The sequence below is a fragment of the Pelecanus crispus genome, chromosome 9, assembly GCF_030463565.1.
Source record: "Pelecanus crispus isolate bPelCri1 chromosome 9, bPelCri1.pri, whole genome shotgun sequence".
In the NCBI taxonomy this organism is placed as follows: Eukaryota; Metazoa; Chordata; class Aves; order Pelecaniformes; family Pelecanidae; genus Pelecanus; species Pelecanus crispus.
This window is the reverse complement of record NC_134651.1, coordinates 21485152-21499468: the sequence shown is the minus strand read 5'-3', so window position 1 is coordinate 21499468 and position 14317 is coordinate 21485152. Positions and strand designations below refer to the sequence as shown.

At 39.7% G+C, this 14317-nt stretch overlaps 1 protein-coding gene across 1 annotated transcript in view; it reads right to left on the bottom strand.

Annotated features, from left to right (window-relative positions):
• Nucleotides 1-13905, bottom strand: part of FARSB (phenylalanyl-tRNA synthetase subunit beta) — a 41119-nt gene extending 27214 nt beyond the window's left edge. The window contains exons 1-13 of the mRNA XM_075716233.1: nucleotides 13848-13905; nucleotides 12559-12614; nucleotides 11222-11376; nucleotides 10608-10680; nucleotides 10006-10121; nucleotides 9408-9558; nucleotides 8048-8156; nucleotides 5604-5674; nucleotides 4203-4264; nucleotides 4065-4116; nucleotides 2419-2480; nucleotides 1868-2075; nucleotides 1362-1442 (exon numbers count right to left, since the gene is read on the bottom strand). Coding sequence (XP_075572348.1) covers nucleotides 1362-1442; nucleotides 1868-2075; nucleotides 2419-2480; nucleotides 4065-4116; nucleotides 4203-4264; nucleotides 5604-5674; nucleotides 8048-8156; nucleotides 9408-9558; nucleotides 10006-10121; nucleotides 10608-10680; nucleotides 11222-11376; nucleotides 12559-12614; nucleotides 13848-13905 — 1254 coding nt within the window. The remainder of the gene's footprint in view (nucleotides 1-1361; nucleotides 1443-1867; nucleotides 2076-2418; nucleotides 2481-4064; nucleotides 4117-4202; nucleotides 4265-5603; nucleotides 5675-8047; nucleotides 8157-9407; nucleotides 9559-10005; nucleotides 10122-10607; nucleotides 10681-11221; nucleotides 11377-12558; nucleotides 12615-13847) is intronic.
• Between the last annotated feature and the right edge of the window lie 412 nt (nucleotides 13906-14317).

The window sequence follows — 14317 nt, the reverse complement described above, 5'->3', positions numbered from 1 at the left end:
TGAAGGTGTTAAAATTTTATTCAATCAGTTTTGATTACCAACTTTGGTTGCAATACCTGGACTTTTCAAATGCGTGGAAGTGTTTTAGGAGCCTGCATCACTGTATCTTAAAATCTTTAAGTAAGTTATCAAAAAATAATCTGTGATCAGATAACTATTTCTTAAAAGTTTGTGTACTTTCAGGGATGTATACTTCTGGCCATCGAGTAAGTTTTAAGTTCAGGAAAAGGTTGAGAAATTCCATGAAGGGTTTAATAGCATATGTGATGGTAGCTCCCCATACGCTAAATGTCCACAAATTAGCAGTTTAAGGCAAAGGCTTTGAGCAGATCTTGCAACAGAAAGGATTTTCTAAAATGTATAGTGTATTTTTAATAGCTAGCTATGCCAGTCTCCAGATATGGACAGTTACCATATACATTTGGAGGGCGTGGGGGTGTACTTAACATTTTTTTTTTTTTTAAATAGTAGATCAGGTTCTCTGATCCAGTTCACAACTACGGCAAAGGGGTACGAACAAGTGGCCATGATGAAGATGGTGTTTCCTACTGAACATCTGATTTCAACAAAACAATCCTGCTGCAAAATTTCAGTATTAGAAATTATGCTAGCTGTTAGTACTGGAGTGGCACATGCTGCTGCAGAGTCCTAGCTCTTGGTAAAAGACTACTTGCATGGCTGTAACAAATAATATGAATAAGACCTGCAACCGGTGGTAACAACAATTACTGTATTTTTATTTGTTCTTCCATGCAAAAAAAAAAACCCCACCTGTGGTGAAATTTATAGGGGAATTTGTGTCCCTTTAGTGTGCATTATAACTTTTTCACGGGTATTCTTAAAGGAAACTCTTTGCTGACTGAATAACTACATATTAGCTTGGTATCTAATGCAAGGAATCATGGGCAAGTGACAATACTTAAAAGAGACAAATAGAAACAGGGTAATCTCTAAACTGTAGTAATATCCACCAGAAAGTACTAATTTTTATGTTTGTTTTCCAGATTATCAAACTATGATGAATTTCACATCTGGTGATCAAAGTCTCAAGAGAGACTTGCTGTCTTACAATTTCATCCTATCAAGTTAAACTAAACCCAGTACTTCAGCAGCTATTTTTGCCTCTATACTTAGAACTACATGCCACATTAACAGTGACTCATTCAATTTCTCTGACCTACAAACTCATAAAATATTATACTATAATTCCAAAGCACCGGCAAACAATCACCTGCCAAAACAGTAATGGATAATACTGGTACATTTATGCAACAACATATCCTCAGACCATCGTCTGCAGTTTTGGCTGCATCTCTGTTCCAACACACAACTAAGAAAAATATGAAATCAGTATAATATACCAGGGCAAAAGTGAGTGCTTCGGTGAATCCAGCAGCTGCCAAGTCCAGTCTCAGAAGTTCTGTCAGCTTATTGAGGGGGAGCTAAAATGAAACAAAAAACAGTTTTCAACTTCCGTCTAAGAATATTTTTCTATTCTTTCCCGAGATGATTCTGCCTGTTACATTACAGTGAATTCACTAGGGAGGTACTATGCTTGTGCACTCAAAATTTTTGAAAGCGTCAGCCAGCTGTCTTTAGGCTTGCCTGAGGAAATGAATCTCCCAATTAGAGATTTAATATGGGCTCCCTACTTAAACCCTGTCTTTTTTCAAGTACTAGCAACCACTGGTCTTGGACTTATTCAGATCAGTGGGGCATCTGTTTTGTATCCTATCCATGGTAAATACTTCTCAAGGCAAAGCATGTCAAAATATTTAATTCCTAGGTTCTGTTTTCCCCAAAGCCCTTCTGGCATGCACTAGTCGTTTACTGACAACAGAGCGTTTATTTGAAGGGGCAATCTTACTTGATTAGCTATGGTGTACGTTTTCGGAATAGTCATCTGAATGTTGTTATAACCATAAGCTATTGCTGCATCTTCTACGATATCACATGCATGGATAATGTCCGCTCTGGTAGGAGGGATTTCAATCTCTATATTGTTCCCATTCCCTATGACGTGTGACTCCAAACACATCCTAGTCAGCAGCTTTGCAAGGCTTGATGGAGTTTCACTGAAACAAAACAAGAGAGTAGTAATTTATGATTACTTTAAAAAGCCAGTTGATATAGTGCAAGATCCAATGTTTCTGCTGCATTGCCTTATATCCTGAAGAATCTCCAAGTGCTTTATGGACTGTACATAGACTTAGCATTCCATCAGAACCAGCTCAGATTCTGATTCTTGAGATGGTCATTTTTCTTTACTTTGTAACCCCTGAATTTTTGATAAATTAAAAAAAAAAAAATCACAGTGTAAACATTTTTAAAACAATGCAATAATCAATGTTTTCTAGTACCTTTTTCATTATCAGTGTTTATGGGGTAAAAACTACGTTTTCATTTGCAGTAACACACCTGATTCCTATTTTCTTGTTAATGAGTTCAGGTTTCACTTTCTCTTTTCTGTAAGCCAGTTCCTAAAAAGAAAGACAAAGCTTTTCAGCATACACAATGCCTGCCAGTTCTACCTAAGAGGATTCAATTTTGGCATCTTGGTAATCTAGCTTCTCTAATAATGATACTAACATGACATCCACAGAAGACAAGTGTGGAATATTAGGCTAAACTTAATATTTTAATGTAACAGGATTCTTGAAAACATATAGTTCGTGATGCAAAAGCTGTTCTCGGTTAAGCTAGAAGGCTGAATGCAGCATGAAATCCCTGTTATTGAAACTTCTGATAATTTCTGATATATGCAAGTAATAAAGTTTCTGAAAGTTTCTAGTCACAAGTTCATCCTAAGTCAAAGCCCTAAAGCAGTGAATGGTCATGCATGAGATCTCACGGTCTAGTACAGATCAAATGACTTTTAGGAGGAAAAGGAAAGAAAACTTTCTATTTCTGTATTGGCACAGAAATATCTACTGGTATTTTACTTAGAAAGTTTGCAACATATTTAAGAAAGTTATTTTGTATGCATTTACTTAGGTGTTTCTAAACTTCTAGATATATACATCCTTAAAAACCTTAGCATCTAAAACTTTGGGGATTTTTTTTGCTCTGTTTTGTCTAGGGAAGCTACTTTGGTTACTGCAGAGATTTCTGTTTTGTTGGACATGTCTTCAGGATTCTAGATCTTTTCTCTGTTGATTAAAGCTGACATTGCTAAAAGAAAAAGCTAAAAGACCACTAAAAAACCTCAGTAAAAATAAGTTTCTTTCCCTCTAAACAGTTTGTACTTGCTTGATACATCTGATTTTATGAACTCAACCAGATCTCTGTGTGTCTTCAGTTACTTTCAGGAAACAGGAGGAATCGCTTTCTTTATACTTACTAAGAGAACAAAACCAGTAAGACTCCATTACCGCAAAGAGGTCTGCCTGGGACTCTGAATGCAGACAAACCTGCACTTGAAGTCAACATCCTGCCTTATAGACCTTTATATACTTGGAATTTATATACTTGGAATCTATAAAAGTGAAAGACTGAAAAATCCAGTGTTACAAGGTTATTTTAACTGAAGGGCATTAAAGCTTCCAGATCTGATAAGTAAGTTATGCTGAGGCTGATTTCAGTTGTCCACTGGTTTAAGCCTGAAGGACCTCCTCCTGCATTCATTTTTCCTGATTTGGAACACACAAGTTTTAAAGGCTTTAGACACAGATTCTGACCTTTGATTGCAGTCTTTACTTGTTCCTGAAAAAGTTCGTATCACATGAACTCTAAACCACAATAGTGGTTACCGCTCATAACTTTAAACTCCACCCTTCTTTTTGGAGTATCGGGCTATGTCAGTGAGGCTGTATTTTTAGCCTTATCATAAATTAGCGGAGCTTCAGAATGAGTTTTCTAGATAAGGGGAAGCTGGAGCTGGAGTTATTTTTTGTGGGGCTAGAGAAGGCCCTGAATCACTAATATACAGGTAGTGCCAAGCTGAGCTTTTACACTACACCTCAAAACCAGTATATACTGCCTCTGCAGAAAGAGACTCTTACCAGACTTTGTGTAAATAAAATCCTTTCCCCAAGCATTCTGAGATATGATATGACTATGCTTACCGGATAGATGTGGGTCTTCCCATTAGGATAAACTACTTCTGCTGCTTCAACACTGAGAGAGACAGAAAAACAGAAGTAAAAATGTTTTTAACACATGGCCCAAATGTAATGTCTCTCTGACTGGAGATTTATACTCACCTGAATGGTTTTTCACAATATTCACTAAACATCGTGACTATAATATCAAGAACAATTTTTGCCTACAAAATAAAAATAATAATCACATTGAAATCTGTCATCTACTTGTGTTGAAGTAGACAAAGTATCTTAGCAAAAAATGGGGAAACAAATCTTGTCTTACACTCTCTTCATTCTATTCTATTTAATAACTTAACAACCACAATCCTAGCAGTCTAGAATACTAGACTGGATTTTAAAAAATGTTTTTCTTCTGCTGCAAAGACATTTATGCAAAAACTTGAAACCTGTGGTTTTCAACGTTCTGAAGCATTTGTATATCTTTGCTAAATTCTGTTCTGAAGATACACAGAGTCTTTATTACCAGTTGGAACTGTGTCTTCCCAACCTTTAGTCTAGTTAGTCATTTCACTGACGTTCCAAGTGAGAATGTAGGGACTGGAGGACTGTGCATTGTTTAGAAATATATTACCAAATAACTTCATCTGCAAAATCTTTTGTTTTACAGTTAATATTTTAAGAGATTAGTATAACTGAACATAATCATGAGATTCAGATCAACTTCTGAATCTACAAGGGCTGTTTTTTGATGTCTCACAATGTAATTTCCTTTATGTAAACAGAACAGCGCCATTTTCATTTTTACTATCAAGGCAAGCAGTAGCAAGAAGCAGTTATTTGTTAGTTTGCTTAGAAGCCTCTCCCTAACGGGCAAATTTATTTGTGTCGTTAACATATCTTTGTGTAGTAGGGTAAGTTAAAAGTGGTTTTGCTCTTAAGCATCGAGATACACACTTCAGGGAAACTATCAATGAATGCACAACCTGTATTCAAGAACAGGCAATTATAACTGCTAAGCTTTCATCCTTCAGCTTTGAGTTACAGAATTGCCATATGGAAAGACTTCAATTTGACAATTATTTGCAGAGCATCCCTGCTTGAAAAAGATAACTGAGAAGAAAAAGTGTCATCTTCCTTCCCTCAGCCCAAATTCTAAGTAGGAGACAAAATGATTCTTTACAAAGAGTATTCTGGCAAAATAGGCAGTCTTAGTGATTTTTACTCTTTTCAAAGCCTTTCAGATTTAGAAAAAGAGCTCAACAACAAAAAAAGCCCCTAATTTACTTAAATTACTTTCTCATACAAACTGGACACTTAGTATCAATGTGAAGACACAGTAAAAACAAAATCCAATGAAAATACAACACTGTCTATAGGCAAGCCTAAAACTGTGTTGAGGGAATTCCACATAGTCCTGCAACTTATCTTGACCTTTTGAAATGGGAGGTTGGCTCCATAAAGTAAATACCTGGCTATTGTACGCCTTTGTATTAGAGCCCTATCAACCAAAAGTAAAACAATGATATTACAGCATATCAAAAGCAAGAAAGATTAATTTACCTTTGTAATATCTGTGCCTGTACATTCAATAAACACATTTCTGGTGTTTACATTTATTTTTGTATGATCTCCTAAAACATGTGAAGACAAAAACATGTTAAGAAATGTTATTACTTTTCTTGCAATGACACTGATACAGACTCCTTTTGTGATTTAGAAAGATCATTGTCATCTTCCGCAGCTTAAAAAGACAGTGTCTACTGCACCAACATTCACAATTCTTACCGGAATAGCAGCTCTTTTTATTTTTAAATTTATGAATCAAAAAGAGGAAAAAAACAGACCAGACTCACTGACCAGGTTATGCTTTATATTGAAAGACACACAAATCTACAGGTATCTCAGTATCCATTTGGAAAAGCAAACTAGCAGAACAGCGGCCATCTGCTGGTTGCAAAGTGGTTCTGCACTTCCAGAGCATCATCCCTCCTGGCTTTCGTAACGTATTTGCATTTGATGTGCGATGTGTGTAAGAAAGCAGCCTTGGACAAGAATGAACTAAATGGTTTTAAAAAAGTTATTTAAACTGATGAATATCCATAGCTACTTCTGTGAATAACCAAGATCTCTTGACACTGTCTGCTGATACACTATGTGTTTGTCTATATTAGTGATTCAGGTCCCACTACGCGTTCTTTTTAGGCATGAATTTGCTTTGTGTCTGTACTGGGAGTCATGAGGTGTGCAATGAAGCACATCACTGATGCACTCAAAACTGCTTCTCATCTGTAAGAAGCAAGGTGGAACATACACTTAGGGGCATCAGCTAAAGTGTCTCTCTTGCAAATTGGATGCAAAGTCCCCCAGTAGTTGGTTCCCTAAAAAGCGGGGTTCTGTTAGTAAGCCACAAGCAATCTAGAACAGCTGTACAGAAATCTGCCTTGTATTGCTTGTTAGGTGCATACCTTGAATGAATTGCATTGCTGGTAACCATGCAATGTAGACATACACAGTCCTAGAATTGTATGGGAACGTGCCAACTCTAACCTCTTAGTCCTCGCCTTTCATTGCACCATTCATTAATGCAGATGCACCCCACAGGAGGCAAAGGGAAGCAAACACTTGGATACACATGGGCATTCTTGCTTCGTTTGACTGACCCTGAGCCTGTCATTCGGCTCCTGTGTTTTAGTTTCCTACCTGAGAAACTAGGTCACAGCCAGACTGAAAGTTAGGTGCACTGAAGATCTTAAGACTGAGCTTATCTTGTATTCCCTTTCCTTTGATGCTGTGCTATACCTCTTTGCAGACGGAATATATTCAGCATTTCTGGACTCACTTCAAAGCAAATATAACCTTTCACTTAAGTGCTTGTAGATAATTAAAAAAAAACAATACAGATGTTTACATTTCATTATCTGTTTAAAAACTACCCTTTAACCTGGAAGCTTCTCTCAAATACTGTTCTTTAAAATAGAGATAGGTATTAAATTTAGCTCAAACTTTTTAATTGATAAAGTGTAAACAATATGCAATGCTTATACATGGAACACTCCAAAGTTGAAATGAGCCTAACAAAGAAAGATCAGACACAGTGGTTGACACCACCTTCAGTTCAGGAACAGTTGTTCTTACCAGTCCCTGCCACAGAGTTTGAGCTGCCTTTTTAGAAGACTTGGGTTAGCTGTTTAAGATATGGATAAGGTCAATTAGGAAAAATATATCCAAAGAGATTATCACTGCAGATTTTACTGGTCAGTGTAGGGAAAGTCACCAACTCTTGACTAAATATATAGGTATACTGAAATACCTTTGTTAAAGGAGTAATTCTTGCCACATCAATGATTGGCTTCAGTAAAATGGTTCTCAAAAATCACCCACAGTTTCTTTTGCAGTCAGAGGAAACTCATGTTTAGAAACAATGCAGAAAAGTCTAGACCAATTTATTCTTTTTAAGCCATTGAAGTCTTCTGGAATCACTTGTGTGATAGCAAAAGGATCCACAAGAAGTGGTTCATGCTGCTGATAAATACACTGGGCTTAAGACCTAGGTGAAAAGTTCCCTACTGTGACCACACAAAATGGAGTACAAAGCAGACTGTTACAGTTACCGGTTTATAAAGTAATTTCTTACATGCTTCTTTTAGCTAAATGTCTGATGAACAACGTTTATGTATGCAAACAAAATGCTGTCCTAACAAAGGTTCGTGTCACAAGGAACCTTTCTTGAGTTCTAGAAGGGTATAAGAAGCTAAATGCAGAGGTTTGCAGTGGAACCTTTACGTCCTCTTGATGAGAATGAGAAAAGAGGAACACTAGCAGCCTAGGGAGGGAGCAAAAAATTTGGCTGCATTTAAACCAAAAGAAGGAAAGAAGACTGTGAAATTGTAAGCGAAACGATTTTAAGAAAACAGAATAATCCTTATTACACATCAATGTTTCTGTTAGACACTCTCACACACAAAATAGCAGCGACAGTATAAACTAGTCACAAGTAATCTTACCGTTAATGATTGGTGGCATGGACAGAACAACACCATTGCTGTCATAAATGACAGGATAAAGTGGCTTGTTTTCAATTAGGTGTAAATAGTGCCGAAGGTGGCTGTCAGTCTGGAGAAACAAAGCACAACCTAAAATTCACATTGGCTCACTTGTGAACTTCCACAGTGCCACAATCCTTTGCTGAGATTAACGGGAACTTTGAAATAGGGAAGGATTTGGCTTAGGGCTAGGTACTTCACTAGCAAAAGCTGTTTGCTCTCAGAAGCAGGAAAACTTTGAAATGAGAGAACTGGTTTTTTTGTTTTCCTCAGAACTGTTAAAAATTATTTAAGGATTCTCTCAAAGATGCGTAGGCCATGCTGTCTGAACGATGCCCTTGTTCACTGCAGCAGACCTTTCATTACCAAACCCATGGGCACACATCCTTCGTTTATAAGAACTTTCCTTAGAAGTGACTAGCTTCTCCAAAAATTAGCACTACAATACTTGTAATTGTAAATTGCTGAATACGACCCATTTATGCTTAAATTTGATTCAAAATTTACATCTGTTTCAATGACACAGGTATATGCTGTACCAAAACCAGTGTTTACTTTTAGTCTCTCTGATACCCCTTGTTTCCTAGCTGTCTTACTCATCTCTAGCGAGAGATCTTTAAGAATTTATTTATCTCTATGACCAGTACGTGTGCTCCAGCAGGGCTGTATATTGTAATGGTGGTGATAATAGTATCTTTTTCAAATGCTGACATTTAAAGTGGCCCACAGAAACATCATAAAATTAGACCTGATAGAATCTTTTCCTAGCATTTACCTGGTTTCATCAGGATGCTGGGCCAAGAGCAGTGCCAGACTTAACTTGAGCCTTTTACATAGCTACACTTGCCTAATAGGTAGTTGGGTAAATAATTTAACATCTTCCCCAAGTAAATTGGCCAAATTAAAGTAACATTAAAAAATCTGGTATTATTTACCCCAAGCTTTTCTCAGCTTTGTACACTGAGTATCTTACCAGTGTAGACAGATAAATATACAACCCTTTTACAGTATTATTAAGAGCATCATGAAAAGCAGTCTTTGTGTTGATAAATCAAAATCAGAGGGTTGATATCAAACCCACTATTCTAAGAGTTATGCTTAGCCACAAAACACCATGATGTATCCTTCATGGACAACAAAGTATTACCATGTATTTCTCATGAATAAGCAAAATGTGGAAATGTTCACTGGCTGAAGCTACAGAAGATAATTCTGTTTTATTTGTAAGAACAACTTTTAATAACAAGGATATGAGAGACGTTAAGCCTTGGAAATTTATCTTCCTGCATTCAGTGCAACAAGTCTGAAAAATCCCACTTACCCTATACAGATCCATAATTTGTGAAGCTGTGTACTCCTGGGATTGATTCAAGGGCTTGAATTTAATTTCAGAAGGTGCTTTAGCTGTAAAAGTAAACGGGCCAGAGATGGTGTCCAAGTCATGGGTACCTATTGCTACTAACGCTCTTCTCCTAGAAAGAAAGAAGGCAAAATAATGTTTTTACTAGTAATACTTGGAGTTCCTTTGAGATAATATCTCATGATGCTCTATACTCCTATGCATTCAGAGAACTTACTGAAAAAGTAGAAGGGCAATTTTGAGAAGCCTAGAAATTATTTTCACGAATAACATTTTAATGAATGTTAACAACACACCTAACAGCAAAGGCAAATCCAATGGGACTGTTGCAAAATGCTTTCTTAACTGTTGTAGGAGCTGTAACAGCTATTTATGTTGAAAAATACTGAGAGCAGTTAGAAGCAGGCAAGGAAACGAGAAGGATCAAGAGAGGTGCTATAAAAGATTTTCCTTAGCATCAATGTAAATGTAATGCCTCTCTGCAATAGGTATGCACAGGCTTAACGTGATAAAATCATACACATAGACACCATACACTACTTCAAATTTAAGCACTAACCTGCAAATATTTTGGTGTAGTTTTTCTTGGAGGTCAATGAAACTATCATAACGTTCCTTGGTAAAAGTTATATTACGAAGGACTGCAGCTACAGCATGAGGACGGACTTGGACAGTCTGCAATTTACAACAGCAACACATTATAAATTTCAAGTACACAGAATATACAAGACTAAAACTGATTAAATGTGCAATTTTCTTCGTAACATCCTCTTTTGTAAAGTAGTAATCAAAAGGAAAATTCATGGAAAGACATCAGAATCCCAAAGGGGAAAAAAACCCAAATGAACCCACTCCAGGTCTAGTAGAGACAAGGAGGTTTCCTATATACTGTGTAATGGCCCAGAAGACCAATGCAAGGTGAGTATCTGAAACTTTGATTTGATCTGCTACTTGGTTCACCCAAAATAATTTGTCTGTTGTTCCTCCCCCTCCCCTTCCCTAAAAATAAATCACAATGAGTAGAGATATTTAAAGTTCTTTAGCTCTTGTTCCGGAAATAAGATTTCCAGCCTTACTGCTCTTATAAAATTGGTACTGATACCTATCTTGCTGGTTCAGAAACTCTCATTAAATTTCCAAAGGTGCAGTAAACACTTTTACCTCTTCAGTGATAATCAGCCTCTGACCTTCACCCTGAGCTGGTATTATCTTTTCGTACCTAGGGAGATTTATCCTAGAATAAAACGAGAAATAAGTCTGTAACCAAAAGAAAGAAAGTTCCCCAAATGCAGGAAACTTTAGAAATGTAGCAACAATTACATGTAGAAAACTTTCTTAGTAACATGTCTTGGCATGTAAATTAACTAACTGTTTAAAACTTGTTTTCTGTAGGATGGTATGCAGATTACTGAACTAGAAAGGAAGGACTCAAGAAGATAAAGTCATAGCAGAAAAGTGAAATAAATTATTTGTTTTGGTATTTATTACAGAGGATCACAAGGAAGTTCCTCTGCAGGAGTTCTTTACAGAGGATAAGTCTCAAATGGAAAAGCAGTTGAAAAATTTTTAGAACAGATCCAAAACCCAGTAACATTCTAGTCTAGTCTTTTAAAAATATGCAATAGATCCTCTCCAGAAGAACATCTGAGGAATGTGATCTACACATGAGATCATACTCAAAATGCAAGCAAATGGCAAGTTTGTTTATTGACCAGAAATGGTCTCGTATTTAAACAAGTAACAAACCACACAAAAATCTCACAACTCTTCATTACCTTTCTTTAAAGACCTGCAGTCCTCGGACCAACCCTTCAAGGCAAAGAAGATCATAACGGTTGGCAGGAACATCAATTTTATAGAGAACAGTATCAGATGCCCCCTTTGCCTTTTCTTCACCTTTTTCTTTACTTATAATGTCTTTCTCAGATGTCTGAAATTAAGCAAAAATGTATTTTTAACCTGAAATACCTTAACATTGACAGGAATATGATAGTGAGATAATACAATAGGAAAAATTGTATTAAATACAAGTTTAAAGGTGTAATTTGGATTTATACAGCAAATGGACACACCAAATACCAGAAATGACGTAAAATCTAAATCTTTTTCAGATTCAGAGATTGTAATGCAGTATACCAAAAGAAAAATTCACTATTAGAATTTGAATTTTTAAAAAAGAGATTATAGAAGCAAGAGTTTCCAGGCTAGCAGATCCCAGTAGAGAACCAAGACCTTATTTTTGGCAATAGATCAGCAAATAACTTGTCATATCAAGTCTATTCTGAAATAAAGCATAACATATGATGTTCAGATGGCTTTTGATAAACATCATTAAAAGATCGATTACTTCAAATTAAAAAGCAAAACCAAAAGAGGTCACTTGAACAAGATTTACATGGATACAGTTAAGAGGGCCAGCAGATTTTCACAAGTACGGAATCTAAATCAAAACTTTAAATAGAAATTAGTTACAACTTAGGTAACAATGTCCAGGACAAATACATTTTTGTAGGTGTTGCACAGAAGTAATGCATACAAAACAAAGCCAAACAGATCTTGTAAAGTATGTTTGATACATGGTCTGTGGCCATATTTATGCTGCTAAATAAAATGGGGCCAGAGACTGAAGAGCAAGTGGCACAGACTGCCGACCTCCATGAAGTAGAGCAATATGCCATCTTGGGTTCTCCTGCTTCCAAGGCAGTGATTTTTGTAGGTCTGTTTTTCTTTTCAGATTTGAAACACCTGTGTTAACAGTGTCTATTACAACAGTATTTTATAACAAGAACCTAAAGGTATGTGTTACATGTTCTGCCCTGTGCTATGGAGATGTATGAGGATGTTTCAGGATGAAAAGCCTGCTGCTGCTGCAGTACTGCTGAAAGATTGTATAGGTCAAGGGAACCTTCAAGCCTTGTCCACACCGCTTTTTGAGGATACCTGGGGCATGGTATCCTCCAAACCTTGCCTAGACATTTTCTTGGTACATGCTAGAGGGCATCAGCCAAGAGAATATGCTGGAAATAATGCTGCAGTACAAACTCTTACCAAGTATAAATGTTGTCAGTACACTACATCTACTGAAAAAGTAACAAATAAAAACGTTACTTACAACTTCATCAAGCTCCAAACCAAACTCAAAGCAAAGCTCATTAAATTCCTCATCAGCTGTGAAGAAAGAAGGTGAATTTTGGTTAATTAACAGACCTCAGACTTTTAAAGTCTTTTTTTTGTTTTGAATGTTTTCAAACAAGATAACAAAATTTTGAAAAAAAGGGTAAAAGTCATTTAAAGAATTTTGCTTATATTTGCATCTGAGTAGCAGTTTCTTTAGTACATATTGCATTTATTGACACGTTATTCTTGAAGTCACAGCAGGGGCTTCTGAGCCTCGGAGCCTAGCTTCGCTACCAGCTCCTCGGCCAAGTTTGCCAGTGTAACTCTGGCCTGAGTAGATAACGAAAACACGAGGCAATAATTGGACAGCTTCTGCCAACAGCTACTTTTTTAATCAGTCGGCTTGTCATGCAGAGGTTGCATCGACTGTGTTATGACAAGTAACACAACCCTGATCTGAAAATGGAGATTTGCACCCATGTGTCTTAAAAGCCTACCAGCTCCAGTGTGGGCTAGATAAGCTGCTGCATGTGCCTAAATGCTCTTTCAGCCAAACAAACAGTTCTTAAGTCACATTTCTGAAGAGCCGGGTGAGAAGGACTGAATGAAAACACGGTATTGTCTGCTTGGCCTGCTCCCACCTCTTCCCTCTCCTTTTTGATTTAACCAATTCCTAAAAAAAGACAGAGACACTCCAACCAGAAACCGCGATTTGGAGACGCGTGGTTCCGATTTCCTGAGTGATTTGGACTCACACAGCACGTATCTGGGCAAAAGGCTGAAGGGAGAACCCACGGCTTTGTCTGGCATGGCGTGGGCTCGTAAAGAGCAAAAGGCTGGGGAGCACCCCGATGCGGGTACCGCTGCTGCTCTGAAGCCCGGGCTCCCCCCGAGGGTTAGTTCAGCTCCGTGGGCACGGGATAAGCAACGAGCGAAGGGGTGCTGTCGGTGGGCGGCCGGACTGCCCCATCGCCGCCGCCCGTCAGGGCTTTGCCCGGGCCGGGGCGGGCAGCCGGCTGAAGGCGCCGCGGCCGATCGCAGCCCAGCGGCTGCCGTGACCGGAGGGAGCCTCCGGCAGGGCCGCGCACGACTCCTGAGGCACCACCGGAGCATCCCCGCGACACCTCAGCCGGGAGGCGCTGCGGGAGGGCGGCCGCACCACGCCGCCTCAGCCGCCGCCCCGCGGGGCGCGGGCACGGCCCGCCCCGTCCGGCCGCCCGCCGGGGAGGCGGCGTGAGGGTAGCAGCGGCCCCGCGCCGCCCCCGGCCCGCCCGCGCCACTCACTGTAGGTCCTGCCCAGCGCCTGGAAGAGCAGGTCCCGCTTCACGCTGACAGTCGGCATGGCGGCACCCGGCTCGCCCGCACCGCGCCTGCGCGCCCTCCCGCCAGGCCCCCGCCAGGCCCCCGCCGCGCCGCGCCTGCCGCCGCGCTGCCTGAAGGCCGCCCGCCCTTCCTCCGGCCCGCGCCCGCCGCCCCCCTCGCTGCCCGGCGCGGCGGTGCGGAGGCAGCCCGGCCCAAGCGCCCTCGCAGCGGCTCCGCGCGTCCTCTGCGCCCAGGGGGGAGGCGGGCGGCGCGCCGAGCGCCGGCAGCGCGGCGGGCAGCTATGACGGTGACGTAACCCGCTGGCGGCGGCCCCTGCGCCCTGACGGCGGCGGCCGTTGCCGAGAGGCGGCCGGTGCCAGCGGCGGCAGCAGCCCGCTTGGGGCGGCGAGCGGCGCCGCGTCCGCTGTCCCGGCGGGGAATGGGTACCAGCG